This window comes from Salvia hispanica, chromosome 6 (genome assembly GCF_029641045.1).
Source record: "Salvia hispanica isolate PSC_SH4W2 chromosome 6, Shi_PSC_v1, whole genome shotgun sequence".
Taxonomy (NCBI): Eukaryota; Viridiplantae; Streptophyta; class Magnoliopsida; order Lamiales; family Lamiaceae; genus Salvia; species Salvia hispanica.
Genome location: NC_142697.1, coordinates 771,320 through 787,473, shown reverse-complemented (window position 1 = coordinate 787,473; position 16,154 = coordinate 771,320). Strand labels below are relative to the sequence as shown.

The window sequence follows — 16,154 nt, the reverse complement described above, 5'->3', positions numbered from 1 at the left end:
AATTATCTGGGACGGAGGGAGTACTATTGTATTGGATCAAATCTGGTATATTTTCTTTAAGTTGGCAGAACTTAGCAGCAATAGAAGATTTAATTTTCTTATTATGTATTAAGAAATTTGAGCAGAAAATTGTATTAGGAAGATAAAGCCCTTATTTATTTGAGTAGAATGAAATGAAAGACAGAAAGAGCTTTACAGTAATGAAGCAACAAAATGCTCAAACTTTTTACAAGAGGTTACAAAAAAATCTCACGTTCTATTTTCATAAGCAATTTCCATCATCTTCTCCTGTGTAAATGGGAGGAGGATATTTTATGAACTGATACACATGAACTTCAAAGTTGACACTTGCAAAGCACCTCAGTGATTCATCAGTAGTCGAAACACGAACATGAAGGTCTGTCTCTCCATATAATTCCTCTTGTTCCTCTACTATGAGTTTAGTTGACATCACTGCTGATTCACTGCAACTGTCCAATGAAATAGACTTCAGAGTTGCTATCTCTCCAATTTCTGCTGGGATCTCCTTCAATTGACGAAAACCATGAAGAACAAGGTTTTGGAGGAGTGGAAAGTGAGAGCTGTGTGACACAATCCAATCTTCTAGACCTTTACAATGCTCCAACCGTAGAAACTTGAGACTTGTGAATTGACCTTCAATTGTTTCCCACTTACCTGTTTTGAAGAAACCATGGCGTAATACAAATTTCTTAAGAAGGGGCAATGAACCGATTTTTGGCATTATGTCTTCCAACTCCAGAGGAAAAGAGGCATCAATAGACAATTTCTTGAGAGAGTGAGGGAGCCTTATCCCTTGCAAATACTCATGACTTCCAAATCCATCGCAGAAGAAACTTTCCAATTTGCTAAAACAGTGAAGATAGCTGACACAATTTTCTCCCTCTATTTGCTTCACCTCATTGTATTTTAGATGCAATTTCTTCACATTGGGAATTCTTTTGACCACCTCCTCATTCAAAACCCAATTCTTCACTCCTTTGAGGGTATGCAGATTCTCCATAACAACAATGTCATTGTCACCACTAGGAGGATCCGGGAGATTCAAGTTCCTTGAGGCAAACTCGAGATGCTGAAGTTGATGCAGTTTCCAAATTCCAATTGGTACAACAATATCTCTACAACAAATGATCAATGTGTGCAAATTCCAAAGCAAATCAACTGAAGTAGGGAATTTTGACTCGACATGAACGCTTACAGCAAGGTATCGTGAATTCACCAATTCAAACACATTATCTAGGAAATAAGAACCATTCAAAAAGAATGAGTACATCAAAGAACGATAATCACTATCATCATATGCTTTGAAAGTTCTCAACAATCTAAGATTGTGAGGCAGTCGAACTTCACTCTGGCTGTTTTCATCATAATCACATATTATAGAACGAGCATGTGATAAAGATCCCAAGACTTTATTTATTAACAACACTTCTGTTTTCAGAACAACCCGGCGTTCACAAGTTATGTGTAGAGGATCGTCTCTTATGACATGATAAAATCTTTCCTTTTCAACTTCTTTCAAACACAAATCTCTCAACAAATCATGAATTTTACAATACTTAATATTTCCAGTAAACCCCAACCTATCAATTAAAATGAGATTTCTATCAACCAACTCCTTAAAATACTCTTGTGCAATTATTTCCAAACTTTTCCCATTCCTTGGTTTTAGAAACCCTTCACAAACCCATAACATCTTGAGCATTGACACACGTATCCTACGATCTTCTTCAAAAAAACCCATATACAAAAAACACGGCTTCAAATAGTTTGGCAGATAGATATAGCTCATCCTTAAGATTTTCAAGCAAAATTCATCATTCTTGTTGATAACAATTGAATTTAAATTTTGCTCTACATGCTTCCAATATTCTATCGCGCGCTTAGATTTTGCCAAAAGACCTCCTATTGTAACAATTGATAAAGGAAGCCCCTTACATTGTACTACAATATTCTTTCCAATATTCTCCAACTCAGGAGGACAACTTTCTTTCTCAAACACAATCTTACAAAACAATCTCCAACTACTTCCCTTATCAAGAAATTGCATATTAACCCTATAAGACTCATTCAACGAAGAACTCAAGTTTGACAATCTAGTGGTTACGATTATCCGACTACCATTTTCGTTATTAGGAAAGAAAAATTTTATCTTCTCCCACACCTCTACACTCCACATATCATCCATTATTACGAGATACCTCCTACCAAATAAAAACTTGTATAATTTTTTTCCCAATTCTTCCTCACTCATATCACTACTTGAATCACCACTTGCTTGGAAAAGAACTTCTCTAAGTGTTTCTCTAACATTAAAAGTTTGAGAAATTGTAGTCCAAGCACGAATTTTAAAATGCTCCTTAACAAGAGCATTCTCAAATAAACTTCGGGCAAGAGTGGTCTTACCAATTCCACCCATCCCCGTGATAGGGATGATTTCGCAGCTGCGTTGATATCCAGTGAGCTTATCCAAAGCTTCACGAAACACTTCCTCAAAGCCCACCATCACGTTTTCCTTCACAGAGGATGAAGACGTTAACGCAGCAACGGGCTTTTGCTGCAGGTGAGCTTCCACTGCAATCTTCTCCACCTCATTCTTGATCAAATTCATTTCTTCTATCACTGTCTGCAGATCTTGATAGAAGTCATGACCCTCAACGATTGGGGATCGTTTGTCGATTTGAAGCACAATTTGTGATTCGATAACATCCTCGGCTGCATAAACTGCATCAGCAATACGACGCTCCAATGGATCAGCTTCATGGCTACCGGCAACAGGGGATATATAAGCATCAAGAAACTCCTGCAAGATGGTAACATTTTGAGTGAGAATTCAACTTGTTTTTTGTCAATACGAATTGGAGGGGAAGGATGTTTGCGAAGGGTATCTATAATATGTGTTGGAAGTGATGGGAGCAATTGAACAACTTACTAAGTTGAGGGACTGGTTTGCAATTAAGGAAGAGAAAGAGGGGTTTAAGGTGTTGAAGAAGAATCAGCTCACTTGATCAAATTGGGGCTGAAACCGTAAGCCATGGAGAGTATATATACATCTCTGATTCAATTCCTTAAGGTTGTTAATCAGTTAGAGTCGATTTTACGCTTTCTTTGTGAGATTATCATATTCTTCAAGATCATCCAAGAGAATAGAGAGTTCTTGAGAGATTGTGATAGTTTGAGTGTGAATTGATTGTAATCTTCCTCTGTAAATTCCATCTTGAGAGTCAGTGGATAAAGAGGGCTCATCTTCTCCGTGGATGTAGGCTTTTTGCAGCCGAACCACGTAATCCTTTGTGCGTTGTGTTTTCTGCTCTTAGTTTTCGTTCACCCGATTTGAATTTGAACCTGCATCGCAATTACAAATTGGCGTCGTCTGTGGGAAGTTGATTGCGATGTCGACCGCGAAATTCGAGATGGAGAAGTTCACCGGAAGCAACGATTTCGGGCTGTGGAAATTGAAGATGAAGGCAGTTATGATGCAGCAAGGGCTGTGGGGGATCTTGAAAAGGGGAAACGATGCCGAGGCCGAGGCCGAGGAGACGGATGAAAGGGCAATCGTGAAGAAACAAGAGCTCCAAGATAAAGCCTACAGCACTCTGATCTTGAGCTTAAGTGACAGAGTGTTGAGGGAAGTCTCCAAGGAGGAGACGGCAGCTGATGTTTGGGCAAAACTTGAGTCGTTGTACATGACCAAGTCACTGGCGAATCGCCTCCATTTGAAGCAGAAACTTTTTACTTTCAAGATCTTGGAGAGTAAGAGTGTTCTTGAGCAATTGGAGGAGTTTGGGAAGTGTGTGGATGATCTAGAGATGATAGATGAGAAGATCAAGGATGAAGACAAGGCTCTAATGCTATTGAATTCACTCCCCAATTGCTATGAGCAGTTTAAAGATGCGATTCTCTTGGGCAGGGATTCAAAGATAACATATGAGGAGGTGTATTCTGCCTTGAAACTCAAGGAGGTCCAGAAATCTAGCTCTAAATCTGTTGATGTTGCAGCAGAAAGTCTGAATATCAAGCATGATACCAAGAAGTCTGGGAAGAAAAAGTCTCAGAAGAAATCTTGGAAGGATAAGGGGGCTGATGGAAAGGAGACTAGATCGTGTCACCATTGCAAGAAGCCTGGGCATCTCAAGAAGGACTGCTATGCACTTAAAAGGAAACTAGCAGAGGAAAAGAAGGCCCCAGACACTGCAGATGTTGCTGAACAGATTGAGATGGCACAAGTCATGAATGTCACTGATAGGAGAATGTCAAATTCATGGGTGATGGACTCTGGATGTAGTTTTCACATGACTTCACACAGAGATTGGATCATGGATATTGAAGATTCTGATGGTACTGTTCTACTAGGCAATGATCATGTCTGCAGGGTAAAAGGAAAAGGAAAGGTGAAGTTCATCATGGAAGATGGAACATTCAAGATCCTCACTGATGTGAGGTACATACCAGAAATCAAGAGGAACCTGATCTCCTTGGGTCTTCTTGAGAATAAGGGGTTTGAATTTGCTTCAAGAGGTGGAGTGATGCAGGTCAGAAAGGATGGAAAGATCATGATGGAAGCTCACAGATACAACAACCTTTATTACCTGCAGGCCAAAGCCATCTGCAATGAAGTAAATTTTACAGAGAAAATAGATCTTCAAATCTGGCATAAGAGATTAGGCCATGTGGGCTTCACTGGACTAAAAGAATTGGTCAAGTCTGGGGTTATAGATGCAAGCTCAGAAGATTGTGAGGAAGAAATTGCTAAGTGTGAGCAGTGTATATTGGGAAAAAGCAAGAAGCTCAGTTATCAAAAGGGGAAGCACACCTCAGAGTCTCCACTAGACTATGCACACAGTGATATATGGGGACCTGCTCAGACCCAAAGTATTGGAGGAGGCAGGTATTTTCTCACCATTATAGATGATTTTTCTAGAAAAATATGGTTGTATGTGATGAAGGAAAAATCTGATGCTTTTACAAAGTTTAAGGAATGGTGCCAGGAGGTAGAGACTGAGAAGAGGGTTTCACTTAGATGCCTTAGAACTGATAACGGGTTGGAATTTTTATCTACACATTTTGATGAGTTTTGTAAGTCAAAGGGGATTAAGAGGCATAGGACCGTGCCAAATAATCCCCAGCAGAATGGTGTGGCTGAAAGGGCAAATAGAACCATCCTTGAGAGGGTGAGATGTATGCTTCTCCAGTCAGGCTTGCCAAAGTATTTCTGGGGAGAGGCAGCAGCTACAGCTGCTGTGTTGATTAATAAATGCCCATCATCAGCCATTGGTTTCGGATAACAAATGGTATGGCTCTGTTGGTGATTACAGCAAGCTCAGGATTTTTGGCTCAAGAGCTTTTGCTCATAATAGGCAGGGAAAGTTGGAGGCAAGGGCAATCAGATGTGTTATGTTGGGTTACCAAAAGGGAGTGAAAGGCTACAGGTTATGGTGCACTGAACCAGGAAAGGGGAAGGTAGTGATCAGCAGGGATGTGATATTCAAGGAGGATGAAATGCCATTTCTGAACAAAAGGTCTGATGTTGCTCATGTTGAGGTGGAGTTGCCTCATGTTGGAGGTGCTGAGAGTGAGTCACCTGGTAGTGAAAGTCAGAGACCAGATTTCAGTGAGGGAAATGAAGCAGAATCTTCAAGAGTTCCAACTCCAATAGCTCCAACACAGAGAGAGGGCAGACCAAGAAGACAGAATAAGCTTCCTGCTAGGTTTGCAGACTATGACATGGTATATTATGCATTGTCTGTTGCAGAAAGCATTGACTATCACGAGCCATCTACCTTCAAAGATGCAATGAGAACTCCAGAGAAAGATAGATGGATGAAAGCGATGCAAGAGGAGATAGATTCCTTGTACAAGAACAAAACCTGGGTTCTGGTTCTCAGACCAAAGAATCAGAAAACTATTGGATCAAAGTGGGTATTCAAGAAGAAGATAGAGGCCTTCCAGAATGACAATGTGAGGTTTAAGGCTCGTTTGGTAGCAAAGGGATACACACAGAAAGAGGGGATAGATTATAATGAGGTTTTCTCTCCGGTTGTAAAACACAGCTCCATTAGAATCCTACTTGACATTGTGGTGCAGAGAAACTGGGAATTGCATCAATTGGATGTCAAAACAGCGTTCCTACACGGTGATCTCATTAAAACCATATACATGGAGCAGCCTGAGGGTTTCATCAAGAGAGGAGATGAGGGAAAGGTCTGTCAGCTGAAAAAGAGTTTGTATGGCCTTAAACAAAGCTCTAGGCAGTGGTATCTCAAATTTGATGAATATATGCAGAGTATAGGATTTGTAAAATCCAAGTATGATGATTGTGTCTATATCAGGAAGAAAGCAGATGAGGTCTCATCATATTTACTTCTCTATGTTGATGATATGCTTGTAGCAGCACCAAACATTGCAGAGGTTCAAAGAGTGAAGAAACAGTTGCAAGAAAGGTTTGAGATGAAAGACCTTGGCAATGCCAAGAGGATCCTTGGCATGGATATTATCAGAGAAAGAAGTAAAGGAGAGTTGAGGTTAACTCAAGGAGACTACTTGAACAAGGTTCTCAAAAGGTTCCAGATGGCTGACTCAAAATCAGTAACACTGCCATTAGCACAACATTTTAAGCTGAGCAAGGAGCAATGCCCCACTACTGATGATGAGAGAAGGGAAATGGATAAGATACCATATGCTAGCATCATTGGGAGTATCATGTACACTATGGTTTGCACAAGACCAGATCTCAGTCATGCTATAAGTGTGGTGAGCAGATTTATGGCTAATCAGGTATTGAACATTGGCAGGCATTGAAGTGGATTTTGAGGTACTTGAAGGGGACTACAGAATATGGGATATTGTTCAAGAGAAATCAGGGTGGAGGTGGAGAACAATTGATAGGATTCTCTGACTCAGATTATGCAGTGAGCTATGACACAAGAAAGTCACAGTCAGGATATGTGTTTACTATGAATGGAGCTGCAGTAAGTTGGAAATCTTGCTTGCAATCTGTGGTAGCTCTTTCTACTACAGAGGCAGAATATATAGCACTTGCTGAAGCAGTAAAGGAATCATTTTGGCTTAAAGGGATTCTGGGGGATTTCGGAATTAATCAAGAATCAGTGGAGATCAAATGTGACAGTGCTAGTGCGATTTGCTTGACTAAGCACCAAACCTTCCATGAAAGGAGTAAACATGTGGATGTAAGACTTCATTTTATCAGAGATGAAGTTAACAAAGGATCTGTGAGAGTAACTAAGGTGTCTACAGATGATAATGCATCAGATATACTCACTAAAGTCATTCCTAGCACCAAGTTGAAGTATTGCTTGGAGCTGATTGGCTTGAAGCAGAAATAAGAGAATGGAGAAGGAAGAGAAGATGGTCCAAGATTTGTTCACTTGTCCCAAGGTGGAGATTTGTTGGAAGTGATGGGAGCAATTGAACAACTTACTAAGTTGAGGGACTGGTTTGCAATTAAGGAAGAGAAAGAGGGGTTTAAGGTGTTGAAGAAGAATCAGCTCACTTGATCAAATTGGGGCTGAAACCGTAAGCCATGGAGAGTATATATACATCTCTGATTCAATTCCTTAAGGTTGTTAATCAGTTAGAGTCGATTTTACGCTTTCTTTGTGAGATTATCATATTCTTCAAGATCATCCAAGAGAATAGAGAGTTCTTGAGAGATTGTGATAGTTTGAGTGTGAATTGATTGTAATCTTCCTCTGTAAATTCCATCTTGAGAGTCAGTGAATAAAGAGGGCTCATCTTCTCCGTGGATGTAGGCTTTTTGCAGCCGAACCACGTAATCCTTTGTGCGTTGTGTTTTCTGCTCTTAGTTTTCGTTCACCCGATTTGAATTTGAACCTGCATCGCAATTACAATATGCATAAGAGAAACCAGAGCTCCATAAGCTGCCATGCTTATTAACTCTTTGAATCAAAGAAGATAACCAATATGATATTCAGAGATGAAAGAAGACAGAAATTGGTGCTGAAAGATATGAAAGAAGACAGTCTTTAGAAAGACAATTAACCATTTTCGTATTGTTATGATTCCACAATTGAGAATGGTACCTTTTTATAGAAGATAGAGATCAAAATAACCAATCTTTTATTCAAAGGCGGAATAAGACAATTAACCACTCTGATTTCAAATTTGAGAGTTGCATCTTTATTTATAGATAAAGACTTGGCTTCTCCATATTAAATAAAGGTCAATATTTTTGTATGGTACGAAATATATTAATTAAGCCAATAGCGGTAGCTTTATTTATATAAGTTATATAAAACTTGATATAGTCTTTAGTACTCTCTCCTCTCATTCAAGATGACAATCTTTCCTTTTTTATTTGTCCCAATTAAGATGGTTATTTTCCAATTTTGGAAATAACCTCTCTCCTCTCTTCTCATGAAAATATTCTAAGTACTTTTTTCTCTCTACTTTATTCTACCTAACAACATTTACTAAAATCCCGTGTTACTCAAGAATGTGATCATCTTGAGTGTGACATAGAGTAGTATATAGTCTAAAATTAGTTATTAACATTTGTTCAAAAAAACCTTTTTCGTACCATACATGAAATGTGTTAGCTTTTGTTATTAAACAATTTGTTTTTGTTCATATTTAATAGTTTCGTAAAAGATTAATGAGCAAAGGTGTTTTAAAGTCCAAATTTGGTTAGTACATTTGCACAAAAAATCTATTTAGTCCTATACATTTTAGTGTGTTACTTTTTGGTCATAGACAATACATTGTTAGGGAGATATAAAACAGAGAAATAAAAATCGGATATCTGAAAGTCGTGTTTATCATTTTCAGATCAAATCAATTTCGGGGTTCAACCAAAAATGTTTGATCGGATAAAATTCAGAGTATTAGAAGATCATATTGTTTGTATTTTCGATGATATTGAACCAGAAAATGATCAGTAGAAGAAGAAGATGAAACAGTGCAATGAAGCATTGCAACTGTTGGGAGATGAAACCGAAAATAACCGAATTTCAAAGGTTTCCAAAATTGCAATTTAGTCCTTCGACTTTCGGAAATTATATTTTCGGATGAATATCCGATACAGTAACTTTGTCGGAAATAAAAAATTTCTCTGCCCCTTGGACCCCCGCCAGGGGCTGCCGCCCCTTGGACCCCCGTTCATCTATCTAGGAGCTTCGCTCCTAATATTATAACGAATTCAAATAAGCGTGCACTCCGTACCTCCATACTTAAATGATGTATCATTATAACAATAACCGATCATTCAAGTTAATCCAATTACACTAAAATATCTAACATATACATGTTGTCTATATTTAACTTATTGGTTAGGTCAAAATATGGTTCACTGTTACTTTTTAACAAAACCTTAAATATAGATCAAAATACATTATTTATGACCAAAAGGTAATACACTTGAACTTTAGTTTTAAAATAATAGGTACTGTATTCCTTCTGTCATAATGTAATTGGGTCATCCCACAATAATTAAGTTATTTTCTTTTATGACAAAGAAAATCTACTTAATCTCTCTTACTACTTTATTCTCTATTTATTTTTTTTCTCCCACTTTATTTTCAATTCACTTGACTAACAAAACACTAGTTTCTTCATTTTCGTCCCCAAATAAAAACGCCTCTATTAGGAACTAAAGGAATATTTTTCTTATGATGTGATGTTTACTTGACCTTTTCAATGATGACGCAAACGCGCAATTGTTATTCAAGTGTGGGCTAGGTTGCTATCGTGAATTAATCTTCAAACAATAGGTGAATTATAAGATTATATCTTGATTTATAAGTTAATAGGCTGGTAAGATTTTTGAGTGTTTACTTGAACTTTTCAATGAAGAGGCTAACTCGCAATTGTTATTCAAGTGTAGGTTAGGTAGTATTTTGCTATCGTGAATTTATCTTCAAACAATTGGAAAATTGTATATCTTGATTTATAGGTTTTTTTTTTTTTTTTTCTTGATTTATAGGTTAAAAGGGCGGTATTTAAGATTCTTTGATCATTTTACATAGAGTATTTGCTATATAAATAATTGCCGGCCAAAGAAAAGTAATACAGTAATAGTTGAACAGTTGATGGTTCAATATATTTAAGCAGAATATTGCTAAAAAAGAGAAAGGAGCTTATAGTAATGAAGTAACAAACGCTCATTAGTTCTTTATTTTGATGAGTGATTCTTGTCTCCTCCTTCAATTGGAAAATAATGACAAAGTTTAATAATCTAGCACAATTCAACTTCAAAGTTGGCACTTGCCAAGCTCTTCAATGCTTCATCATTCTTCCAAACTTTGACTCGAAAACGAAGGTCTAGTTGGTTTCCATATAAATCATCTTGTTCCTCTACTATCTTTTTAGCTGACTCCACCACTGATTCACTACAACGTTCCAATTCAATTGATGTGACTGTTGGTATTTCTCCAATTTCTGATGGGATCTCATTCAGTTGATGTAAGTAATGAAGATGAAGCTTCTGGAGGATTGGAAAATGAGAATTATGCGACACAATCCAATCTTTTAGACCAAGATGCTCTAGTTGTAGAAACTTGAGCCTTGGGAATTGACCTTCAATTGTTTCCCACTTGCCTGTTTTGAAGCGACCATCTTTTAATCAAACTTCTCAAGAAGAAGCAACGAACCGATTTTTGGCATTATGTCTTCCAACTCCATATCAGTAACTTCTTACGAACCGTCACAACAAGGTACCTTGAGTTCACGAATTCAAAGACATTATCAAGGAAGAAAGCACCACATTTCCAAAGAGCTATAGAGTGATGATATGCTTTGAATGTCCTCAACAATCGAAGATGAGGCAGTCGAACTTCTCCCTTCTTGTCACACATATTATAGAACGAGCATGTGACAAAGATCCCAAGACTTCACTTATTAACAACCCTGGAGTTTTTATTGGAATAACAACCCGACGTTTGCTACAATTGGTCGGAGGATCATCGCTTATGATAGAATAAAACCCTTCCCTTTTAACTTCCGTCAAGCACATATATCTCAACAAATCATGAATCTAACAGTACTTTACATTTCCAATCGACCCCAACTCATCAACTAAAATGAGATTTCTATCAACCAACTCCCTAAAGTACTCTTGCGCGATTCTTTCCAAACATTTCCCACTCCTTAGTTTTAAAAATCCTTCAGAAATCCATAGCTTCTCAAGCATTGATACACGGATCCTACGATATTCCTCAAAAACCCTTGGCGATCAATGGGCTGAGTTTGTTGTTGCACGAGATAGCAAGAGGTTCATCGTTTTGGAGATGGATCATGTGGTTGTAAATTTGTAATGACTATTGGCGATGGAGTATTTTTTTTTTTTGTTGGACTGAATCATTATCTTTTTCTTAGTAAAATTCAACACTCTAAATTTACTAGTAGTTTATTCATTCTCTTACTTAACCCTTTTTTTTAGACGTTGACTTTTGGTATTTTATGTTTTTATTCAAATTCCAGCATTCATAAATTAAAAAAAAAAATGATTACAAATTCGGAAATTAACCTTACTAGAGTTGGGTCATATTCTAATGCTTATAGCACCCTAATCCAAAATCAAGACTAATCTCCACCATTGGATTTTAAAATGAGTGGATGAGATTAAAGCTCACAAATCTCAATAAATAGTAGACAAAATATCAGCAAAAGGGTAATATCGTCATTATGTTATCATATGATAATTTTCGTGAGTGTTTTTTTATATCAACATTGTGTATTACAAATATCAACAATATGATATTAGAATATCAACACAAGGACAAGAAAATATCAACACATTTTTATTGAGATTGGACATGCATAATATTGAGATTTTGCCTACAATATATTGAGATTTTTTGTTGCATTTGTTGATAAAAGCTGCTTATCAACATGTACGAAAATTGAAATATAATTTATCAAATTTCATCACCCGGACGTCGTCGGAACATATGCAATTGAGATCTCGTTGGAATCCTTATTAAATTATCTTTAGTTTGATATATTTTTTGCGAAAAAATAATTTAAATTGAGAGAATTACGTAAATATAAAGATTTGAGATGATTTTGAGGAGAGAGAAAGTAGTTAGTTATAATTACTACATATATGATTTGACATTAATACCCTTTTAATTTAATTAATAATTATTTAAATTTAAAATATATTACCCTTGACATTATATTAACCACAAGATCTTATAATCTAATGATTGAAAATTGGTCACAATTTGGGATTGATAATTAATTAACAATTGATTACATCCATGTGATTGTATTATTAATTTTAAGTTGGAAGTTATGTTATTCTACTTTTATATTGTGATTGTATTATTGCATTTTTAAATTTAATGTAATGCCGATTACAATTTTTTGTGTATATTTATGCAATTATGTATGCACTTTCCATAAGATAACACTATTACTAACAACAGGAAGAGAATAAAAGGAAAAATAGAAAGAGCTTACATTAATGAAGCAACAAAAGCTCAAACTTTTATGGAGTACATATAAGATTACAAATAAAACCCCTGCTAAGTGAGGCCCAACATCTTCAACTTCTTCAAATTCCAATTCCAATTCCAGGCGGACTTATAGTTTCAACTTCAAAGTTGGCACTTTCCAAGCTCTTCAGCGCTTCTCCTATACGCACAACTACAACCCGCACCAAAAACTTTTGGTCTCCGAATAATTTCTCTCGTTCTTCTTCGATCTTTTTAGCAGACACTACCGCTGATTCACTGCAATGTTCCACATGTATATACTCCAGCGTTGATATATCTGCAATTTGCAATGGGATCTCCTTCAGTCCACTCATATAGCAAAGATGTAGCTCCTTGAGAAGTGGAAAGTTGGAGTTGCCAAACACAATCCAATCTTCTAGATCATCACAATCAGACATTCGCATGAACTTGAGGCTTGGGAACTGGCCTTCAAATGTTTCCCACTTGCGCGTTTTGAAGAAACCCCCATGCACTGCTAACTTCTCAAGAAGGGGTAATGAACCAATTTTTGACATTATGCCTTCCAGCTCGAGACGTGAGGCATGAATAAACAACCTCTTGAGGGAGTTTGGAAACCTAATCTTATGCAAATACTCATGACAATCTTCATCTTCGCAGAAGAAGCTTTCCAGTTTACTCAAACACTGAAGATAGCTCAGACTATTTTCACCCCCAATTTGTTTCTCATCATACTTCAGATACAACTTCTTGACATTCGGAATTCTTTTAACCACATGCTCATTCAAAAACAAATTCTTCACTCCTTTGAGCTACGAAGATTCTCCATAATAACAATGTCATTCTCGCTACTAGGAGGATTTGGGAGAATCAATCCGTTATCTGGATTATCAAATACTAGATGTCGAAGTTGATGCAATTTCCAAATTTCAATTGGTGCCATAAGATCACCCAAATGAAAAATAATCAATGTGCGCAAATTCCAAAGCAAATGAATTGAACTAAGGAATGTGGACTTATCATGAACTCCAATTGAAAGGTACCGCAAGTTCACCAATTCAAAAGCAATATCTAGGAAATTAGCACCACACGAAGCACCAAGATAATGATCATATGCTTTAAGTGTCCTCAACAATCTAAAATTTTGAAGCATTTGAATTTCACCTTCGTAGTCATTAAATATTATGGAACGAACATGTGAGAAAGACCCCAAGACTATATGTGAAGGCACCTTTTTGTCGAAAGGAAAAACAACCCGGCGTTCACTAATATTGGCTGGAGGATTATTTCTTATGACACGATAAAACCTTTCTTTTTCAACTTCTTTCAAGCACAAATCTCTCACCAAATAACGAAGTTTACAGTACTTAACATTTCCATTAGACCCTAACTTATCAACTAAAATGAGATTTCTATCAACCAACTCCTTGAAGTACTCTTGTGCAATTGTGTCCAAACATTTCCCACTCATTGGTTTTAAAAGTCCTTCAGAAACCCATAGATTCAGGAGCGTTGACACACAAATCTCACTATCTTCTTCAAAAACACCCATATACAAAAAACATGGCTTTAAATAGTTTGGTAAGTAGATATAACTCATCCTTAATATTTTCAGGAAAAAATCATCGTTACTGTTACTAACAATTGAACTTAAATTTTGCTCTATATTCTCCCAATATACTCTTTTGCACTCAGATTTTGCCAAAAGACCTCCTATTGTAGCAATTGATAAAGGAAGCCCTTTACAATTTGCTACAATATTCTTTCCAATATTCTCCAACTCAAGAGGACAACTTTCATTCCCAAACACAGTCTTAGAAAAAAAATCCCAACTATTAGCCTCATCTAGAAATTCCATACTGACTCCATATGACTCATCCAACTCAGAACACAAGTTTGACAGCCTAGTTGTCATGATTATTCGACTCTTATTTTGGAAATTAGGAAAGTATCTTTTGATCCTGTACCATACCTCTATACTCCACATATCATCCATTATTATGAGATACTTCCTACCACTTAAATACCGGTATAATGTAAGTCCTATATTGGCCTCACTAAGATCACTCGAATCCCCACTTGCTTGGAGAAGAACTTCTTTGAGTATTTCTCTAACATTGTAAGTTTGAGAAATTGTAGTCCAAGCACGAATATCAAAATGCTCTTTAACAAGTGCATTCTCAAATAGATGTCTAGCGAGAGTGGTCTTACCAATTCCGCCCATCCCCGTGATGGAGATGATCATTTGGCAGTTGCGATGATGATCTCTGGTGAGCTTATCCAAAACTTCAGCATACACTTCTTCAAAGCCCACCATCATGTTTTCCCTCACAGTGGAAGAAGACGCCAGCGCAGCAATGGGCTTTTGTTGCAGCTGAGCTTTGACTGCAATCTTCTTCACCTCTTCTTGGACCAGATTCATTTCAGCTATCACTTGTTGTAGATTGTGATAGAACTCCTCTTTAATTGTTGATTTTCCATGTCGTCTGAATCGTCTGATTTTTTTGGATTGCCTGTGAATTTGATCCACAATGTGGGATTCGAAAACATCCTCAGCTGCATAGACCGCATCAGCAATGCGGCGCTCCAATGGATCAGCTTCATGGCCATCAGCAACAACTGGTGAAATATAAGCATCAAGAAACTCTTGGAAGAAGGTAACAATTTGAGTGAGGGATTCAACTTGTTGTTTGTGGATAGAAATGGGAGGGGAAGGGTGTTTTTCAAGTGTTTCTATGATATTCATAAGAGAAACCAGAGCTCCATAAGCTGCCATGCTTATTAACTCTTTGATGAAGGAAGAAACAACCAATATGAAATATTCAGAGATGAACAAAGGAAACTAAGTTGGTACTCAAATACTCCCTCCGTTCCATAGTAATGGAGGCAAAACTTTTCGGCACGGAGATTAAGAAAAATTGTGTTAGGTGAGTTAAGTAAAGAGAGAATAAAGTGGAAAATGAAAAAGGTAGAGAGATGAAGAGAGAAAAAAGTAAGAGAGAGTAAAGTAGGTGTGGAAAAATGTGTTGACTTTTACTAAAAAAGGAAATGACTCTATTACTATGGAACAGACGGAAATGGAAAAACGCTCCTATTACTATGGAACGGAGGGAGTATGAAAGAAGGCAACCCAATATGATATTCAAAGATGAAAAAAACAACCAATTTGTACTCAGGGTTGAAACAAGACAAACAATTTGATGCTCAAAGCTGAATGAAGAGAGATATCAAAGCTGAAAGAAGGCAAAACAATTTGATCATCAAAGCTGAAAGAAGACTAACAATTTGATGTTCAAAGATGAAAGAAGAGAACCACTCTTTAAGAAGGCAATTAACCAATCTGGTATTTGATTCCACAATTGATGCAACATTTTATAGCAGATAGAGATGAACAAGTCATTATACATGACTTTCCTATGCGCCTTTTTAAAATATTAGTGCAACCACTATTAAGAAAATGACGAAACTAGTTTATGAGAATAATGACGAAGTTTAATTGGATACAGACTGTTTGATGCATTAGGTATGGAGTTAATTCAACTTATACCACAACGTGTAAACACGACGCTCGTAAATTATCACCACTACGATGAATTTAATTAAATTAAGTGTTTGTATGATGACGATTGATGTAGTTGACTTTTGAGTGCATATATAGAAGGATAGGCATGGGAAAACGGTTCTCGGTTCTTGGTTAACCGAGAA

At 36.9% G+C, this 16,154-nt stretch overlaps 2 protein-coding genes across 2 annotated transcripts; both read right to left on the bottom strand.

The window, feature by feature from the left end:
* Window positions 1–191: 191 nt before the first annotated feature.
* LOC125189956 (putative late blight resistance protein homolog R1A-10) lies at window positions 192–2,658 on the bottom strand. Its single transcript, XM_048087169.2, has one exon. It carries the CDS (start codon window positions 2,627–2,629, stop codon window positions 263–265), a length of 2,367 nt encoding a protein of 788 aa, XP_047943126.2. The 5' UTR covers window positions 2,630–2,658; the 3' UTR covers window positions 192–262.
* Window positions 2,659–12,487: 9,829 nt separating this feature from the next.
* Window positions 12,488–15,710, bottom strand: LOC125205073 (putative late blight resistance protein homolog R1B-16). The gene has a single exon (XM_089059843.1). The coding sequence runs from the start codon at window positions 15,223–15,225 to the stop codon at window positions 13,249–13,251; it is 1,977 nt and encodes a 658-aa protein (XP_088915969.1). The 5' UTR covers window positions 15,226–15,710; the 3' UTR covers window positions 12,488–13,248.
* Between the last annotated feature and the right edge of the window lie 444 nt (window positions 15,711–16,154).

Bases quoted from the DNA above. Each gene is read 5' to 3' on its own strand.
- LOC125205073 (XM_089059843.1), bottom strand. From the start codon at position 15,225: ATGGCAGCTTATGGAGCTCTGGTTTCTCTTATGAATATCATAGAAACA.
- LOC125189956 (XM_048087169.2), bottom strand. From the start codon at position 2,629: ATGAATTTGATCAAGAATGAGGTGGAGAAGATTGCAGTGGAAGCTCAC.